This window comes from Salvelinus alpinus, chromosome 33 (assembly GCF_045679555.1).
Source record: "Salvelinus alpinus chromosome 33, SLU_Salpinus.1, whole genome shotgun sequence".
Lineage (NCBI taxonomy): Eukaryota > Metazoa > Chordata > Actinopteri > Salmoniformes > Salmonidae > Salvelinus > Salvelinus alpinus.
The window spans coordinates 17,243,795-17,261,077 of record NC_092118.1 but is presented as its reverse complement, the minus strand read 5'-3'; the positions used below and the strand labels follow the sequence as shown (position 1 = coordinate 17,261,077).

The 17,283-nt window shown below is 43.2% G+C and overlaps 2 protein-coding genes across 2 annotated transcripts in view; one reads left to right on the top strand and one right to left on the bottom strand.

Annotated features, from left to right (window-relative positions):
- Positions 1–479: 479 nt before the first annotated feature.
- LOC139563078 (lymphatic vessel endothelial hyaluronic acid receptor 1-like) lies at positions 480–4,474 on the top strand. Its single transcript, XM_071381354.1, has 5 exons — positions 480–753; positions 1,161–1,338; positions 1,446–1,585; positions 3,149–3,491; positions 3,741–4,474. Exons 1-5 carry the CDS (start codon positions 669–671, stop codon positions 3,973–3,975), a joined length of 981 nt encoding a protein of 326 aa, XP_071237455.1. The 5' UTR covers positions 480–668; the 3' UTR covers positions 3,976–4,474.
- A 147-nt stretch (positions 4,475–4,621) lies between these two features.
- Positions 4,622–17,283, bottom strand: part of LOC139563079 (AMP deaminase 3-like) — a 13,680-nt gene continuing 1,018 nt past the window's right edge. Inside the window, exons 2-15 of the mRNA XM_071381355.1 lie at positions 15,613–15,835; positions 15,335–15,521; positions 14,820–14,985; positions 13,969–14,188; positions 13,758–13,887; positions 13,421–13,615; positions 9,177–9,308; positions 8,788–8,951; positions 8,515–8,641; positions 8,264–8,427; positions 7,536–7,656; positions 6,791–6,964; positions 6,580–6,690; positions 4,622–6,222 (exon numbers count right to left, since the gene is read on the bottom strand). Of these exons, the coding sequence (XP_071237456.1) occupies positions 6,043–6,222; positions 6,580–6,690; positions 6,791–6,964; positions 7,536–7,656; positions 8,264–8,427; positions 8,515–8,641; positions 8,788–8,951; positions 9,177–9,308; positions 13,421–13,615; positions 13,758–13,887; positions 13,969–14,188; positions 14,820–14,985; positions 15,335–15,521; positions 15,613–15,835 (2,294 nt within the window). The 3' untranslated portion in view covers positions 4,622–6,042. The remainder of the gene's footprint in view (positions 6,223–6,579; positions 6,691–6,790; positions 6,965–7,535; positions 7,657–8,263; positions 8,428–8,514; positions 8,642–8,787; positions 8,952–9,176; positions 9,309–13,420; positions 13,616–13,757; positions 13,888–13,968; positions 14,189–14,819; positions 14,986–15,334; positions 15,522–15,612; positions 15,836–17,283) is intronic.

Below are 17,283 nucleotides of genomic sequence, written 5' to 3'. Positions count from 1 at the left end.
AGTACTAGCTTGTTTGATTCATGCTTATTCTGTTTCCATACGTGTTTTTAGGCAGACTCCCAATCTGACGTGCCTATCTATTCGTTTACTAAGGTTCAATGTTTTAATGTTAGTTGTTTTAACAGAAGGGATCCTTGAGGTCAAATCAGAAATGATCATCTCAGAAATGTTTTCCTGAAGTTCGTAAAGGAGTCCTGACGATCAGTTTGGATGGAATCCTCCATCTGTCTTTTCAAGCATAATGTGTTATTACACAGTATTATGAGTAAGAGCTGTTCATCTTATTCTCAATTAATTAACCTCTTTAAAAAAAAATCCACTACTTCAGCAGTTTATGCCACACTTCCGATGCTTCTGCACCATGTTATGTTAATGTCTTGCTACATTTATTGTATTCTTGGACCTGGTTGGATCCTAAAGTGCTCATACTGAATGGGCTGTACAACGTACTTCCTGCTTCCTGTTCCCGGTGGTTCCGTGGCCTTGTCACCACCTCGTCTGACTGGTCACTTATTCAACAGCTTTGTACACTTCATGAACCCACCCTTCTGATCTGAAGAGAATCACCTCTCACTAACCCCTTCATTTGGCTCACAGACACACAGTGGAACACACAGTGGAACACATCCCAGTAGCTCCCAGTCCTGTGTCTCTGACCATTGGTAACCATGATGCAGGTTTGGATCCTCTCACTACTGCTGCCTCTCACACTGTCATTCTCTGGTCTACACGTTGATCCTAGCAAAATCAATGGTAAGATAATTATTTTTGTATTTATTATTTTTATACTGCATGTGTCTCAAAGCTCAAAGATGTTGCCTTCTTTCACTAATCAAAATCAGTTCTCAAATATGCATTGTGCTTTTGTAGAATTATTTTGAACATCATTTTGAAGTGATTTTGTTATCTTCATTAATGATTAGTGATGCACGTTGATATAAGAATATATTAAATAATACAAGGCATGCAAATGTATTAAGTGATACTTTCACTAAATTATCTAAAATAAAATAAATCATTAGGTTAAAATATTCTGATTTATTATTGGATTTTCAAATTGATAAACTTGACTAATTAGAAATAAGAACAGTGAAATATTGATAATGTTTTAAAACCAGCAAACATGTACATAAACTTATCTTCAATTCCCTTATCACCAGCTTTCCCAGAGAGACAAATAGCTGGGGTGTTTCTGGTCAGCTACACAAATAACCTCAACCAGTTTGCCTATGCCTTCAATGCCTCTGAGGCCAGGGAGGTGTGCTGGTCTCTGGGTGTAACCATGGCCTCCAATTCCCAGGTTGAGGAGGCTCAGAGACTGGGCTTGGAAACATGCAGGTAAAATGGCTTTTAGATTAGATTCTGCTTTGTATGCTAGTGATCCTTTTCATAATAGATAACCTCTGAGAATTAATGAATCCATTTTAAATCGGCTGTGTCTCTAGATTTGGGTGGATTGATGAACATTTTGCAGTGATCCCTCGTCTTGAGGCCAGTAAAACCTGTGGTCAAAATCAGACCGGTGTCATCAAATGGAGAGCCTCTGTCACCAAACTTTTTGATGTGTTCTGCTTCAATGCTTCAGGTACAGTAAAGGATTTAAAAAAATCTTAATCTCAGTGCAAATCAAATCAAATCAAATTGTATTAGTCACATGCACTGAATACAACACCTTACAGTGAAATGCTTACTTACGAGCCCCTAACCAACAATGCAGTTTAAAATAAATACGGCTAAGAATAAGAGATAAAAGTAACAAGTAATTAAAGAGCAGCAGTAAAATAACAATAGCGAGACTATATACAGGTGGGAACCGATACAGAGTCAATGTGCGGGGGCACCAGCTAGTTGAGGTAGTATGTACATGTAGGTAGAGTTATTAAAGTGACTATGCATAGATGACAACAGAGAGTAGCAGTGGTGTAAAGAGGGGGAGCGGGGGGGGGAGGGGAAATTTGCAGGAAACTTGGCCCCAGTGATGTACTGGGCCGAACGCACAACCCTCTGTAGTGCCTTGCGGTCGGAGGCCGAGCAGTTGCCATACCAGGCAGTGATGCAACCAGTCAGGATGCTCTCAATGGTGCAGCTGTAGAACCTTTTGGGGATCTGAGGGCCCATGCCAAATCTTTTCAGTCTCCTGAGGGGGAATAGGTTTTGTTGTGCCCCCAAGACGGCTGTCTTGGTGTGCTTGGACCATGATAGTTTGTTGGTGATGTGGACACCAAGGAACTTGAAGCTCTCATCCTGCTCCACTGCAGCCCCGTCGATGAGAATGGGGGCGTGCTCGGTCCTCCTTTTCCTGTAGTCCACAATCGTCTCCTTTGTCTTGATCACTTTGAGGGAGAGGTTGTTGTCCTGGCACCACACGGCCAGGTCTCTGACCTCCTCCCTATAAGCTGTCTCGTCGTTGTCGGTGATCAGGCCTATCACTGGTGTGTCATCAGCAAATGTAATGATGGTGTTGGAGTCGTGCCTGACCGTGCAGTCATGAGTGAACAGGGAGTACAGGAGGGGAACGAGCATGCACCCCTGAGGGGCCCTCGTGTTGAGGATCAGCGTGGCGGATGTGTTGTTACTTACCCTTACCACCTGGGGGCGGCCTGTCAGGAAGTTCAGGATCCAGTTGCAGAGGGAGATGTTTAGTTCCAGGCTCAGCTTATTGATGAGCTTTGAGGGTACTATGGTGTTGAATGCTGAGCTGTAGTCAATGAACAGCATTCTCACAGAGGTGTTCCTTTTGTCCAGGTGGGAAAGGGCAGTATGGAGGGCAATAGAGATTGCATCATCATCTGTGGATATATTGGAGCTGTATATTCATGAATACATAGGCTAATTGCTCTGTGCCTTTCTGTTGACCCTAAACTCTGAGGTAATTGGCATTTTTTCAGAAAGTCAAATCACATACTTTAATTTCCTTTGTGAGACTAACAATTGTAAGAACGTGAGAGGAAAAGGGAACATTTGAGTGTGAAAAACATCCTACATTAACTTCCTGAACTGTCCCTGGGGTGGTGTGACCAAGTTTTAGGAATTGAGTGAAATTCAAATTTTTGGCAAACAGCTACTGTGATGTTAATGCTGGATATCAATTTATTAATTTAATTGAATGTGAATACATTGCTAACTTACTCTCATTTACTTACCACAGTGATACAATTGGAGGACACCACAGTGATACAATTGGAGGATACCACAGCTGATACCGCTTTGACCACACCGAAGCAACAGGAGGGAGCACATCCTTCTCCTTCAGGAGCGGCCTCATCCCCCTCTACCTCCCTCTCTCCAGCCATCATTCATCTTGTCCCCTCCACACAGTCCGCCGGGCCCACCTCTCATTCTCGCTCCTCTCTTCTCTCTCTCAGTGGTTTTTCTGATAGCCCAGAGGAGGTAGAGGTAAAACTACCCCAGTCCATGAGCAGCGCAATACTTATCACCTCGACCATTGTTCTACTTCTGACCGCAATGGCCATTCTCTTGTACTTTAGAACGTAAGTGTTTTTGCTACCTTTTCATTGTAAAGGGGGAAAAAACTAGATATGTAAGATCCCTTGAATTTAAAACCATTATTTAGATCAAGGTAATTCATTAAGCACAATTACTATAACATATACCTGTTGACATGGTCATGCACACATTAGATTTATAGCAGAGGCAGAGTGACTTTAGGGATGTAAGTTGATGCTGTGTTAACTAATGTTCAGCCTGCAAGTCACATTTTATTTTCCCTCTTTAAAAAGGAACAATGGCCTCAAGACTATTCTCCCCTGCTGGGATGGGGAGCAGCAGAAAGAGTACATTGAGACAAAGGAGTGTGCAGCACACACCTGTATGAAGGACACAAAGGAAGCCCAGACTGAGACTGAAGCTAAGGCTGAGCCTGAGGAGGATGTGTGCAAAGAGACAGCCAATGACATCAGTGTGAACATCAGTGATGAGACCAACGCAGATTCAGCATCAGAGACAGAACCTTGATGCTTTAGATTATGTACGACCAAAGATAAGGTCTGGCTGCTTTTTTAAAGTTGTGTTCCTTTTTTAAAGTTGTGTTCCTGCTTATGGAAGTTATGTTGTTTAGTAGTTTGTATAAAGTGTGCATTAATGTTATTCAAATGCATTTATTTATAGCATGGGATGCCTTTCCAATTTTGCTTTAAAAAGTAATTTTATGTCTCCTTGTTGTTTTGTTGTTCATGTTCACAATAGATTATTCTAGAGAGCGTCCTATATTTTAACCACTAGATGGCGATGTCATCAATGCAATTATTGCTGCAACGTGGATGAGTTGAGACTAGGACTAGTATAGTAGCTGAATTGAAAATGGTTTGTTATTTTCTGCTATACATATAATTGATTTTACGACTTCAGAAAAGGTTAGTCAGTATGCCAGGGCCACTGCTAACTACTGCATTTTAAACCATGTTTTTAAACTAATGCCAATCTTGAATTGATGGAATAAATTCAAACTTTTGTATCCCCTGCCTTGCAGCTATTTCTTATCCTTTTTTGGAAATGTGGCAGACTAATGCCATGAGATTTGGGTTAATGTTCTAATAAACAATATATTCCATCATCTCACAGTTTTAAATTGCTGCATGACAACAACAAAAACGGAATAATCCATGATTAAATATCTTTATTGATAACAAAAGTACCATAATTAAAAACAGGCTATTTTACAGCATTCTGTCAACCATTAATGAGCAAGAGGCGAGATAGAGCAGTATAACATCTTTGGACATCTTGTATCTCAGTGCAACTAGAGAAGAAGATATGCTTTCTCATTTTTCTCTCTTGTCCAAACGTTCACAATTCAATTGACTCAATGTTGCTTTATAGATACAGTACAGTACGTTATAGATACAGTGCATTCAAATTAAATATAGCATACTCTTGACCAATATAAATGCCTGTTTTCATTCAAATTGAAACAAAACATTCACACAAATATGTCAAGCAAATATTATACAGTGCATACAAGTACAGTGTATTGTACCTACAGTGTCCCACAACTGACTTCAGTGTCTTCCTTGGAACCTACTGCATGACATCCTGTAAAAACAAGCACACATGGAAAGGGACAGTGGAAATGTACCAGACTTCATTCATCACAGCTAAAGCAGTGTTCCAGCTCCAGAGAAAAACACTCTGTCAGGTTCTGTCAACAGCTGGGACCGCCCATCACTAAGGCATGATACAGTGAGTGTTGGACATCAAAATAGAAGTGGCCAGTGTTTTTTCTCCCAGACATTGCACTTGAAACCACAAATATGTTGTAATATTACTGAACTGTGAGTAAGTGCTCTGCAGAGTGAGCCAGCCTTAGTGCAGAGGATGTTGCTGCACTGCAGAAGGAAACCTTTGTACTGTGGACCTACATCATTTAGACACTAAGATGTAGTTGGCTTCTACTGCTACCGCTCCAAACTATTTTTATACTGTTAAAGACATGCTCCGGAACTTTGGCGACTAATAAGTATTTATTAAACCTCCCGCTTTGGATGTGTCAATGTGTAGTTCATACATCTATCTACCTTACCTCAGTTATACATGAAATGCCTAGTTTGAAAGCAACTACTATTCTGGAAGCTGTGCTTGGCCTACATATTCCTCCATGTGGGCCAGCCACTTAGGATTCGAATTCAACCAATGAGCTTCAGCCCCTCGCCATTTGACAGCTAGCAAGATGCACATGATGCACCCACAGCAGAGCGAGAGAGAGAGAGAGAGCAATGTCATGATGCATATATCTGCACATACAGTATGTGACATAGTACACCATTTTCGGGGACCACTTTTGGCTCTTGAGCACTACTTTCAGAACTACTGGCAAAAAGTATACAAAAGTACTGGAGAATCTCTTTAACTGCAATGGCACCCCTTGTTATCTGCTTTCACAGTAGCACACATGCAGCAAGAGAAACAAGAGACACACTTATCCATTCAAACCATTGGGCTTTTTCTCCCATGAACGCAAGAGATATCGTTGTGATGGTTGAGAGCTTACATGCATGAATTGAGCTAAGTCCCATGTTGTTGTGGTCACTCTGGTTGTGTGCCAATGGCCGCTTCAGTCTTCACTGCATCCACAAGGAAGCTGAGCTCATTGCACAGGGTCTCGTGGCGGTAGGCCATGCGGATCTGAGCCACATTGGTCCGCCGAATGTCGTTCCCCTCAGGTCCATCCTTCAAGTAGTTGGCCCCAATAAAGTGCTTCTTCTCCTGCACAAAATGAGTTATGCAGTATTACCAGAGATTGTATATCATGTAAGCTCCTTAAGTATAACCACTCCATTAGATGGGGGACAGGGGAAGGATATTCAATGTTATTTTGCATTCATGCTATTATACACTCTATAAAAAAGGTGCTATCTAGAACGTAAAAGGGTTCATTGGGTGTCACCATAGGAGAACCCTTTGAAGTACCTTTTTTGGTTCCTGGTAGAACACTTTTGGGTTTCTACCTGGAACCAAAAAGTATTCTACCTGGAACAAAAAGGGTTCTCCTGTGAGGCCAGCGAAGAGCCCTTTTGGAACCCTTTTTTCTAAGAGGGTAGATATCAGTGCCCAGGGCTCTACCTGGTGAGACAGGCCACTCTGCAGCACACTGTTCCTGGCAATCTCACACACATCACAGGTGCTGAGCTTCCACAGCTGGGCCGCGATGGCATACTCCTCCATCAGTGCCTCCTACAGACAGGACACACTGTCATCAAGTACTGTCCTACAATACAGCTATGGAACACTCAGCTGGAGCTGATTTGAGCTACTATTTTCTCCAACAGTTTACCTTGGTATAGTGGAACTGCATAGGATCATCTGTTGATAGAGACACGCACAGCCCCTTGTGTAGGAATTCCCTGAGAGGGTTTTTGGAATATTCCAGGAACAAGCTGTTATTGCTCAGAGGAGACATGGCAATGGGCACCTGGGCCAGGTAGTACAGGTACTGTAGGACAGGGCTCTGTGGCAGAGAGAGACAGACACACTCAGTACATACACACAGACTCACACACACCTCGCTGTCACCTGCTCAGCGTACAGGGTCTCTGCTTACTGTTCAGCAGACACGGTAGATGTTAAAATGTGTCAAAAGTTGAAAGCTAGCTCCTGTCCCTGTGGCTGGCTCAGTTATTTTCAGTGGCTGTATTTGCATTGAGCAGGCCTGGTAGACAGGGCCTTTCCTTGTCTGTGTGCTGGTTAGGCCCACAGAAAGACAGGAAAATGAAGCAAACAGGAAGCCCTGAAGGGCTGAACACTGTTACTGTAATACAGTACAATGGCTTGCATTTATACAGCGTGCTTTCATGTGAGAATATTAGATAGCTTTGCATTTCTTTAGGGTCATCTCATGACATCCACTATTCATGTGAGTAGCACCTACTGTATCACATGGGAGATCAGCATGAGAGTGCTCCATTCAAACATGCTGGGGAGTTGAGGAATTATATTAGTCCATTGATGGCAAATAAATGTGTGTAGGCTGGAGTGTGTTGAGGACAGTTGATGCAGGATTCAGTCTAGTAGTAAATTACCTTCTTGAGGTTGAGGCCATGGGAGATGTTGTCAGCTGTGAGGAAAGCAGAGACCAGGTGGGTGATGGATCCAGCCTCCCCGCAGTGTGGACGGAACTGGAAGGTGCTCAAGCCTCGCTCTCTGGAAGAGACCCAGGGAAATATTCAGTGGTCATATTCACACACACACACACACACACACACACACACACACACACACACACACACACACACACACACACACACACACACACACACACACACACACACACACACACACACACACACACACACACACACACACACACACACACACACACACACACATGCGTTACACATACACAAACAGAGCTACACAAGTGCATTATGTAGGACCTACAGTAGCATCTTCAGTGACCTTGGAGGAGCCCCTTGACCATATGTGCCAGTAATTCAAGTCTGTAATTCTATTCCTTTGTATTATCATAGGGAATTTATTTATAGATGCCTTGGTGCATTACACTGTGCAGTAACGTAGCATGACTGCAACCAGACACGTGTTCTGCTCCCCTTGGTTGACCTCATTCTGAAGTGCCTTACTGTAAATTCAATGAATAATAGCAACTGAACAATGGGTGTAACACCTACATTTTCCCCTCAGCAGCATCAGCAGAAGGAGAGTTGGAACTCTATGTTTCTCTTGAATGAGATGTAATGGTTTGGGTCCATTACCAGAGGCCTGAGAGGGGCAGATATCAACAGGTACGTACTTCCTCAGATTGTTGAGCACCATGATGTTGGCGTACATGTGGAAGAGGTAGTAGCTGTAGGGAGGGTTTTCATCTGCTGTCCACTGCTCAGGCTTGGGGCTCTTGTAGGAGAACATGTGGTCACTGTGCTTGGACTCATCATCCACACTGTCAAAACCTGTCACCTGCACAGGAAGAGTAGGGGTTGAATGGTGAATGGTTGACACTATCAGGATAGTTTTTGCAGGAAAATCCAAATGAATTATACTCACATATTTGAGAAATACATGTAGCTCTTTATGCCTCTGTGGCTTGACTGTAGCCTCAAACAGAGGAAGGAATATGTTCTCCAACATCTTGGCAAAGTTAGTGATCAACTTTTTTGACTTGAAAATATCACTGAAAGAAGTGAAAGATTTTTAAGCATGACAAACATCTCATAAAAAGAGTATTATCTTTTAAAGTAGCCATGTTACATACCTTCTCCAGTTGAAAGTGAAATGTAACTCTTTGCCTTCAGCTGTCACTCAGGCAGCAGCACTTACTAGATCCTGGGGACTTGGATGATCCACTGCATGTTGGTAGAGTGCACTTTGTGCTGGATGAACCACTTGGAGAGGCTGTCCCATTCGTCTGCAGAGCGTCCGTAGATGGACAGACGAGGCTCAGCATGCTGGTACTTACTCTCCTCTAGGTCATGGGACACTTCCTGTCAAGGGCAAGACGGGTAGAAAGATCAAATAATTGTGAAGTTCTCTCATCTCCAAACAACACCATTATTCGGGCTCTCTGTCACCTCCCATCCATCAGAGTAACACATCCTCAAATGTGTTGCTGCACATGTTGTTGGTGCATAGTAATGATAGCTTGTGCAACATAACATGTGTTATCAATTTCAGAGAATCAGGATGTTTTCTGTATGAATTAACTATACCTTGATAATGCGTGCAAAGTACTCTCCATCTATGAGGTTGTCTGTTTTCAGGTAGATTTCTCTGAGTTCACTGGCCCCCACTGGGTTGTACTTGGAGTTGAACTTATCGAATCTGTGAAAGGTTTGTCTGCCCTGTGGGGTGAGACACACACACAGATCTAATATTAGCTTATGAATGGTGCTAACAGATCTCCAAAACTGAAATGTGTCTCTAGCTATAGATATAACTGAACAGCTATGGTTACACAATAAATATGTGTTTTATGGAATAACAGCTGTTCCTGTACAGTATGGATGATATACTCTTTAAAAAAAACATGTGTCTAACAAGCATTTTCTGTTTTCACATGTTGAACTTAAATTTCACATATGTGACCATATTTTCACATGTATTCAATTAAGAGTTCACAAGTCAACACCACCTTGTAACATGTGAGGAGAGTAACATGTTTTCACCTCACATGTGAATTGCGGTTTCACTTGTGAAAGTTCCAGGTGAAAATCGGATATGCAATTTCACATGTGAAAAGCTCACTTTCCCATGTGGAAATGCAAGTTCACATGTGGAATTCAATCATGTGAAAATCACATTTGCAGTTTCATACAGTGCCTTCGGAAAGTATTCAGACCCCTTGATTTTTCCAACATTTTGTTACGTTACAGCCTTATTCTAAAATGGATTAAATAACATTTTAAAAACTCAACAATCTACACAGAATACCCCATAATGGCAAAGCAAAAACTGTTTTTTTAAACATTAAATACAAAAAAAAATACAAAATACAAAAAAAATATTTACATAAGTATTCAGACCTTTTGCTATGAGACTCGAAGTTGAGCTCAGGTGCATCCTGTTTCCATTGATCATCCTTGAGATGTTTCTACAACTTGATTGGAGTCCACCTGTGGGAAATTCAATTGATTGGACATGATTTTGAAAGGCACACACCTGTCAATATAAGGTCCCACAGTTGACCGTGCATGTCAGAGCAAAAACAAAGCCATGAGGTCAAAGGAATTGTCCGTAGAGCTCCGAGACAGGATTGTGTCGAGGCACAGATCTGGGGAAGGGTACCAAAACATTTCTGCAGCATTGAAGGTCCCCAAGAACACAGTGGCCATCATTCTTACATGGAAGTTTGGAACCACCAAGACTTCCAAGAGCTGGCTGCCCAGCCAAACTGAGCAATTGGGGGACTAAAGGCCTTGGTCAAGGAGGTGACCAAGAACCCAATGGTCACTCTGACAGAGCTCTAGAGTTCCTCTGTGGAGATGGGAGAACTTTCCAGAAGGACAACCATCTCTGCAGCACTCCACCAATCAGACCTTTATGGTAGAGTGGCCAGACGGAAGCCACTCCTCAGTAAAAGGCACATAACAGCCGGCTTGGAGTTTTCCAAAAGGCACTTCAAGACTCTCAGACCATGAGAAACAAAATGCTCTGGTCTGATGAAACCAAGATTGAACTCTTTGGCCTGAATGCCAAGCGTCACGTCTGGAGGAAACCAGGCACCGCTCATCACCTGGCCAATACCAATACCTACGGTGATGCATGGTGGTGGCAGCATCATGCTGTGGGGATGTTTTTCAGCGGCAGGGACTAATAGACTAGTCAGGATTGAGGAAAAGGTGAATGGAGCAAAGTATAGAGAGATCCTTGATGAAAACCTCCTCCAGAGCGCTCTGGACCTCAGACTGGGGCGAAGGTTCACCTTCCAACAGGACAACGAGCCTAAGCACACAGCCAAGACAATGCAGGAGTGGCTTCGGGACAAGTCTCTGAATGTCCTTGAGTGGCCCAGCCAGAGCCCGGACTTGAACCCGATCGAACATCTCTGGAGAGACTTGCCCCGAAGCCACTCCTGCGCTGTCTTGGCTGTGTGCTTAGGGTCATTGTCCTCCCCATCCAACCTGACAGAGCTTGAGAGGATCAGCAGAAAAGACTGGGAGAAACTCCCCAAATACAGGTGTGCCAAGCTTGTGGTGTCTTACCCAAGAAGACTCAATACTGTAATCACTGCCAAAGGTGCTTCAACAAAGTATTAAGTAAAGGGTCTGAATACTTATGTAAATGTGATATTTCACATAAGTACATGTTTTTGGTTTGTCATTATGGGGTATTGTGTGTAGATTGATGAGGAAAAAAACTATTTAATCAATTTTAGAATAAAGCTGTAACGTAACAAAATATGAAAAAAGTAAAGGGTTCTGAATAATTCCCGAAGGCACTGTATGTGAAAACTTCCACATGATAAAAAATAAAATGTGCAGTTTCACATGTGGAAAGTTCACGTGGGGTTTAAATAATGTTATTCCGTTAACATGTTGCAGAAGCAATGTTTCCACCTATGGAATTATGGTGACAGCATCTAAAAATCCTAAATTATTTACAAGGGAGAAATTATGTGGGACATTCACAGAGCAGTGGACAAAATGATTTCTCTTTTAAGGGCATGTTAATGGTTCACGTTCAAATGGCGACATACACTGAGTGTACAAAACATTAAGAACACCTTCCTAATACTGAGTTGCAACCCCCTTTTGCCCTCAGAACAGCCTCAATTGAGTTAGATGCACTATTGTAAAGTGGTTGTTCCACTGGATATCATAAGGTGAATGCACCAATCTGTAAGTCGCTCTGGATAAGAGCGTCTGCTAAATGACTTAAATGTAAATGTAAATTGGGGCATGAACTCTACCAGGTGTCGTAAGTGTTCCACAGGGATGCTGGCCAATGTTGACTCCAATGCTTCCCACAGTTGGCTGGATGTCTTTTGGGTGGTTGATCAGTCTTGATACACACGGGACACTGTTGAGCGTGATAAACCTAGCAGCATTGTAGTTTTTGACACAAACCAGTGCGCCTGGCACCTACAACCATACCCCGTTCAAAGTCACTTAAATCTTTTTTCTTGCACTTTCACCCTCTGAATAGCACACATACTGTACACAATCAATGGCTCAATTGTCTCAAGGCTTAAAAATGATTATTTAACCTGTCTCCTCCCCTTTATCTACCCTGATTGAAGTGGATTTAACAAGTGACATCAATAAGGGATCATAGATTTCACCTGGATTCACCTGATCAGTCTATGTCATGGAAAGAGCAGGTGTTCTTAATGTTTTGTACACTCAGTGTAGTTCTGCTGTATGAAAGTCACTACCTGTTATTAAAGGGGAAATCCTTAGTGACCACATCCATTTTTGGACTTATAAATTAATGATATTTACCAATTGATTCTTGAAGAATATAAAATATTTTGCCTCATGACCGCCGAGGGCTGAAGTGCGTAGCGCTTAAAAATCGTCTGTCCTCGGTTGCAACACTCCAGAGTTTGTCTGTCCTTGGTTACAACTACCGAGTTCCAAACTGCCTCTGAAAACAACGTCAGCACAAGAACTGTTCGTCGGGAGCTTCATGAAATGGGTTTCCATGGCAGAGCACCCGCACACAAGCCTAAGATCACCATGCGCAATGTAAAGCGTCGGCTGGAGTGGTGTATAGCTCGCTGCCATTGGACTCTGGAGCAGTGGAAATTAGTTCTCTGGAGTGATGAATCACACTTCACCATCTGACAGTCCGGCGGACGAATCTGGGTTTGGCGGATGCCAGGAGAATGCTACCTGCCCCAATGCATAGTGCCAACTGTAAAGTTTGGTGGAGGAGGAATAATGGTCTGGGGCTGTTTTTCATGGTTCGGGCTAGGCCACTTAGTTCCAGTGAAGGGAAAGCTTAATGGTACAGCATACAATGACATTGTAGACGATTCAATGTTCCGACATCTAGTGGAAGCCTTCCCAGAAGAGTGGAGGCTGTTATAGCAGCAAAGGGAGGACCAACTCCAAATTACTGCATATGATTTTAGAATGAGATGTTCAAAGAGCAAGTGTTCACATACTTTTGGTCATGTAGTGTATCATGGATGGACAGTCCTTGCATCCGTAGCGTAGGGTAAGGATTTGAGAGTGGTTGCATTTCTCCAGCCCCAAACCGTAGCTTTTTACTGAAACGGTGGTGGGGAGACCCCTTTGTTCATGTTTCAATTAAGAATTGCCGCTTTAAACACCTAATAGAGTAATAGTGTTATATATTTTCACATGAGGGAAAAATACATGGAAAATAAGATGTGGAACTTCCCACGTGTCTGAAAACTATGTTTTCCCCATGATTTTTTCATTTGTTTTTCTTTGTAAGGGTATTGCATGATGGCAGGAGAAATAGATAGAGAGAGGGAGGGTCTTACAGCGTGTACATCCAGGGAGTCCACAGTGAGGTCATAGGGGTCCATGTTGAGGTGTTCAAACACCTCTCTGAGGGTCAGCTTCCGCCCGCCCTTCTCCAACACTAAACGGTCTGCCTCCGTCTTGTAGGTGGTCTGGATGAAGTTCAGAAGGTGCTTCTGGGACATGCAGGCGGCTGCATGGATGTGTGTGTCCACCTGGGGAAAGAGAGACGTCACAGTTTGATTGTGGCTTTTTATCACAAAGCCTCTGGGAAAGTAGCCACATCAGATCTAAACGGTGGACTTTCACTTTTTACATGACAAATTTAGCTTTCACATTCAAGTGTTGGAAACTTGCCTTTCTGACATTGTAGAAGTCTCTGTGTGGAACACCCTTCAGTTCCTTTAACTCAGCCATCTCATTGAGCATTTCATGCAGGTAGAACTTTGAGCCCAGGAAGTTCAGGCGTCTGTGACAATAGGTCTTCCTGTAAAGCACGTTAGTTATGCAGAGACAAAAATAAAGCTCCATTACACAGTGGTGAGTTCAGGAAGTGGTGGTCACTCACGTGGGTCCATCAATGATCATGGCCAGCACATGGCTGAGGTCTATGGCAAAGGTCTCCAGGTCAGGGTAGGGCAGGCTGCGGGGCCTGTTCTGACTTAGAGCCTCTGCGTTCTCATACACATACACTATGCCATCTTTCATCTGCAGCTCATAGCTCAGGTTGTCTGGGATATTCTCAATGTTGTAAGGGTCCTCCCCCTCCCTGGGGCAAGGGCAGACATCTGTGGGGAGACCAGTATGACTGACATAGACTCTAATACAATGGGCTCTACTTGTACAGGACGTTAAGAACACATTATGGACATATAGTTAATTTATGGGCACTGTTTGAGTATACACTGAGTGTACAAAACATTATGAACACCTGCTCTTTCCATGACATAGACTGAGCAGGTGAATCCAGGTGAAAGCTATGATCCCTTATTGATGTCACTTGTTAAATCCACTTCAATCAGTGTAGATGAAGGGGAGGAGATAAGTTAAAGAAGGATTTTTAAGCCTTGAGACAATTGAGACATGGATTGTGTATGTGTGCCATTCCGAGGGTGAATGGACAAGACACAATATTTAAATGTCTTTGGACGGGGTATGGTCATAGGTGACAGGCGCACCGGTTTGTGTCAAGAACTGCAACGCTGCTTGGGTTTTCACACTCAACAGTTTCCTGTGTGCATCACCACCCAAGGGACATCCAGCCAACTTGTCACAGCTGTAGGAATTATTGGAGTCAACATGGGCCAGCATCCCTGTGGAACACTTTCAACAGCTTGTGGAGCCCATGCCCCGACAAATTGAGGCTGTTCTGAGGGCAAAAGGGAGGTGTTCTTAATGTTTTGTACACTCAGTGTATACCTGGTAGAACCTCGTCCTCTTCCTTCCACGTGTGGTTCTCAGCGCTGCGGAGGAACTGAGCGACGGTCCGGGGAAAGCGATGGTAGGCCAGTCTGGAGTACTTCTCCCTAATGAACAGGGCTTTCATCAGGGTTTTTGCTGCCTGTTCATAGTCCTCTACTGTGATCTGGGGAGAGAGCTGTCATTACTAGTCTTATCACATGGCTTTCCATTTCATCCTGTGGACTCTGACACACAAGATTATTCTTAACCACCTGGGAATTTAAAGTCATACCAAAGTACCACTTTTATTATTTAAAATGTTTATCTAACTTTTATTTTGACAGGGAGTCATGCTGAGTCCAAGTTCTCTTTTACAGATGAACCAAAAACATAAATATACAGTAAACACATCATTATTCACATCAATACACGAAAAGCAAAACACAATCATTACTGTCCAATTTCACTCAGTATGCAGTGAAATACTGTATGAGTTGAGTATGAACTGTATGCCACCTGCTCGGAGAACTTACACCAGCACAGTAGTCTCCACTGATGGTGACCCTCTGGTACTCGGGGCAGTTCTCTGGAAGTGAGGAGCAGGTGGAGGAGGGTGAGAGGAATGGGGTAACCACAGAACGGGCCCACTCTGCAGTCACAGGGATCTGCAGGCCCTGCAAGGACGCAGACTGCGAACGGATCATCTTGAAACTCTTCTTCCTGGAAACCAAACATTCTTATGAATTCAGTACTTAATTGATCAGCTAGGTTCGATTCCATGAGGCCTTGTATTGTTGAGGGCCAGACTCACCTCTTGGCACTCTCTTCTGAATGCTGCTCTGCCAGCTCTTTGAGCAGCTCCCTCTCCTTGGCCTGGTGCAGGCCGATGGGACAGTCCTCAGGGACGGTGAACATGGACAGGGCATCCTTAGTGTCCTCCTCCTTCAGCGCTGACGCGTACACCTTCTCAGCCAGTAGACGTGTCTCCTCATCCACCTCACTTAGCGTGATCTTAGGGAATTGTCTCGGCATGTCTGTAAAAACACCAGCAGTAGTGTAGCAGCTAGTATAAACACTGTACAGATATGTATACACTTAGTTTTGTAAGTGTTAGATTGGAGTTTTGTTATTGTAGGAGGTGGAGCTAATTCGTCCCCAAAAATCGCTGCCAATTCCAGCATTTCTATTCACTCAGAACTCATATCTGCTTTGTCATCACAACACCTCACTGTCATGACATCCCTCTGCTAAAAGCATTGCTTTGCATGTTCACCTAGTATTAACAGAGAACTATTAGCATAATGTGTTAGCTAATATTAGATCTATTAGCATATATTGATTTATTTGCTTAGCAGAGTTACCTTGAGGCAAGGCAAAACAACCACCATGACATATTGACAAATTGTGCTGCACTTATACTGCAATCTCCTTTTGAAATTACTCTGGTAAGCAGATCCTTGAGCACTTGTGACCCACATAAATACTGACAACTGATCACGTTACATTGCCTCCGAGACAATATGCTATTTTCACTTATGACCTTTAGGGTCAACACCAGGCCCCGTACTGTCCTCTCTGAGGACAACATAGAGACAGGGTAGAGAATGACATCAGGTTAGTGTTTATCTAATGCAGAGACTGTCTGCTGAGTGAATTGTACTGTCAGAGATCATCTTATTACCCTTATTACTAGTCAGTTTGTGAATTATTTAATTCAGTTTTAATTCCCAGCTGTTCCATCATTCTCTTCATTTCCTGAAGACCAGAGTATCTGCAGTTGTACACTCAGGCTGCAACGATGTTGTTTATACTGTTTCATGAACATGTTTGTTTGTCATGTATCAAGATGAGGCTAGGGACACAAATCTTGAGCTGGCAGATTACACTGAAAAAATCTGCTGTCTTAAGTGGCTCAATGTGATTTTCAAAATTGAAAACTGGACTTTGGAAATACAGTATGACTGCCATTTTGATTTGTCTCCAGACACATACCAGCTCTATTCCTTTAAGGTTTATGGTCCTAATCATAATCACCTGTGCAACTGTGACAGTAACTGTTGTACTGTAGACTTTATAGCCCAGTGTCTGATTGTCAGTCACTGGTCCTGTAACCACACAGTTGTCCCATTTAGGGACAGGTCTGCACCCACAGATCAAGTGACCGAACCACGAGGGTTTTGTTGATACCCCAAATGACATGAAACCCAATCCACCCAGACAGCGCTGTGGCCATACAGACCTGGTGCCCCTGAGAGAAAAGCTCTGGTGTCATCAGTGACAGAGTAATGTCAATGCTCCATTCTGACAAGCCTTTCCAAGAGGGCTGCCATTCCTGACAAAATGCTGTGCCACAAACACCCCACTGCTCACCCTAAGCCACTTCCAAGAACAGCTTTGTGGATCAAACTAGCGCCTGTCCACTGCCCACTGCACTGCAGACAGACAGAGAGAGCAGCACATTACAGCAAAGACCACAGGTGAA

Bases quoted from the DNA above. Each gene is read 5' to 3' on its own strand.
- LOC139563078 (XM_071381354.1), top strand. From the start codon at position 669: ATGATGCAGGTTTGGATCCTCTCACTACTGCTGCCTCTCACACTGTCA. The intron at 1,586-3,148 runs GTACAGTAAAGG...TACTTACCACAG, and splicing joins GTTCTGCTTCAATGCTTCAG to TGATACAATTGGAGGACACC. The intron at 3,492-3,740 runs GTAAGTGTTTTT...CTCTTTAAAAAG, and splicing joins ATTCTCTTGTACTTTAGAAC to GAACAATGGCCTCAAGACTA.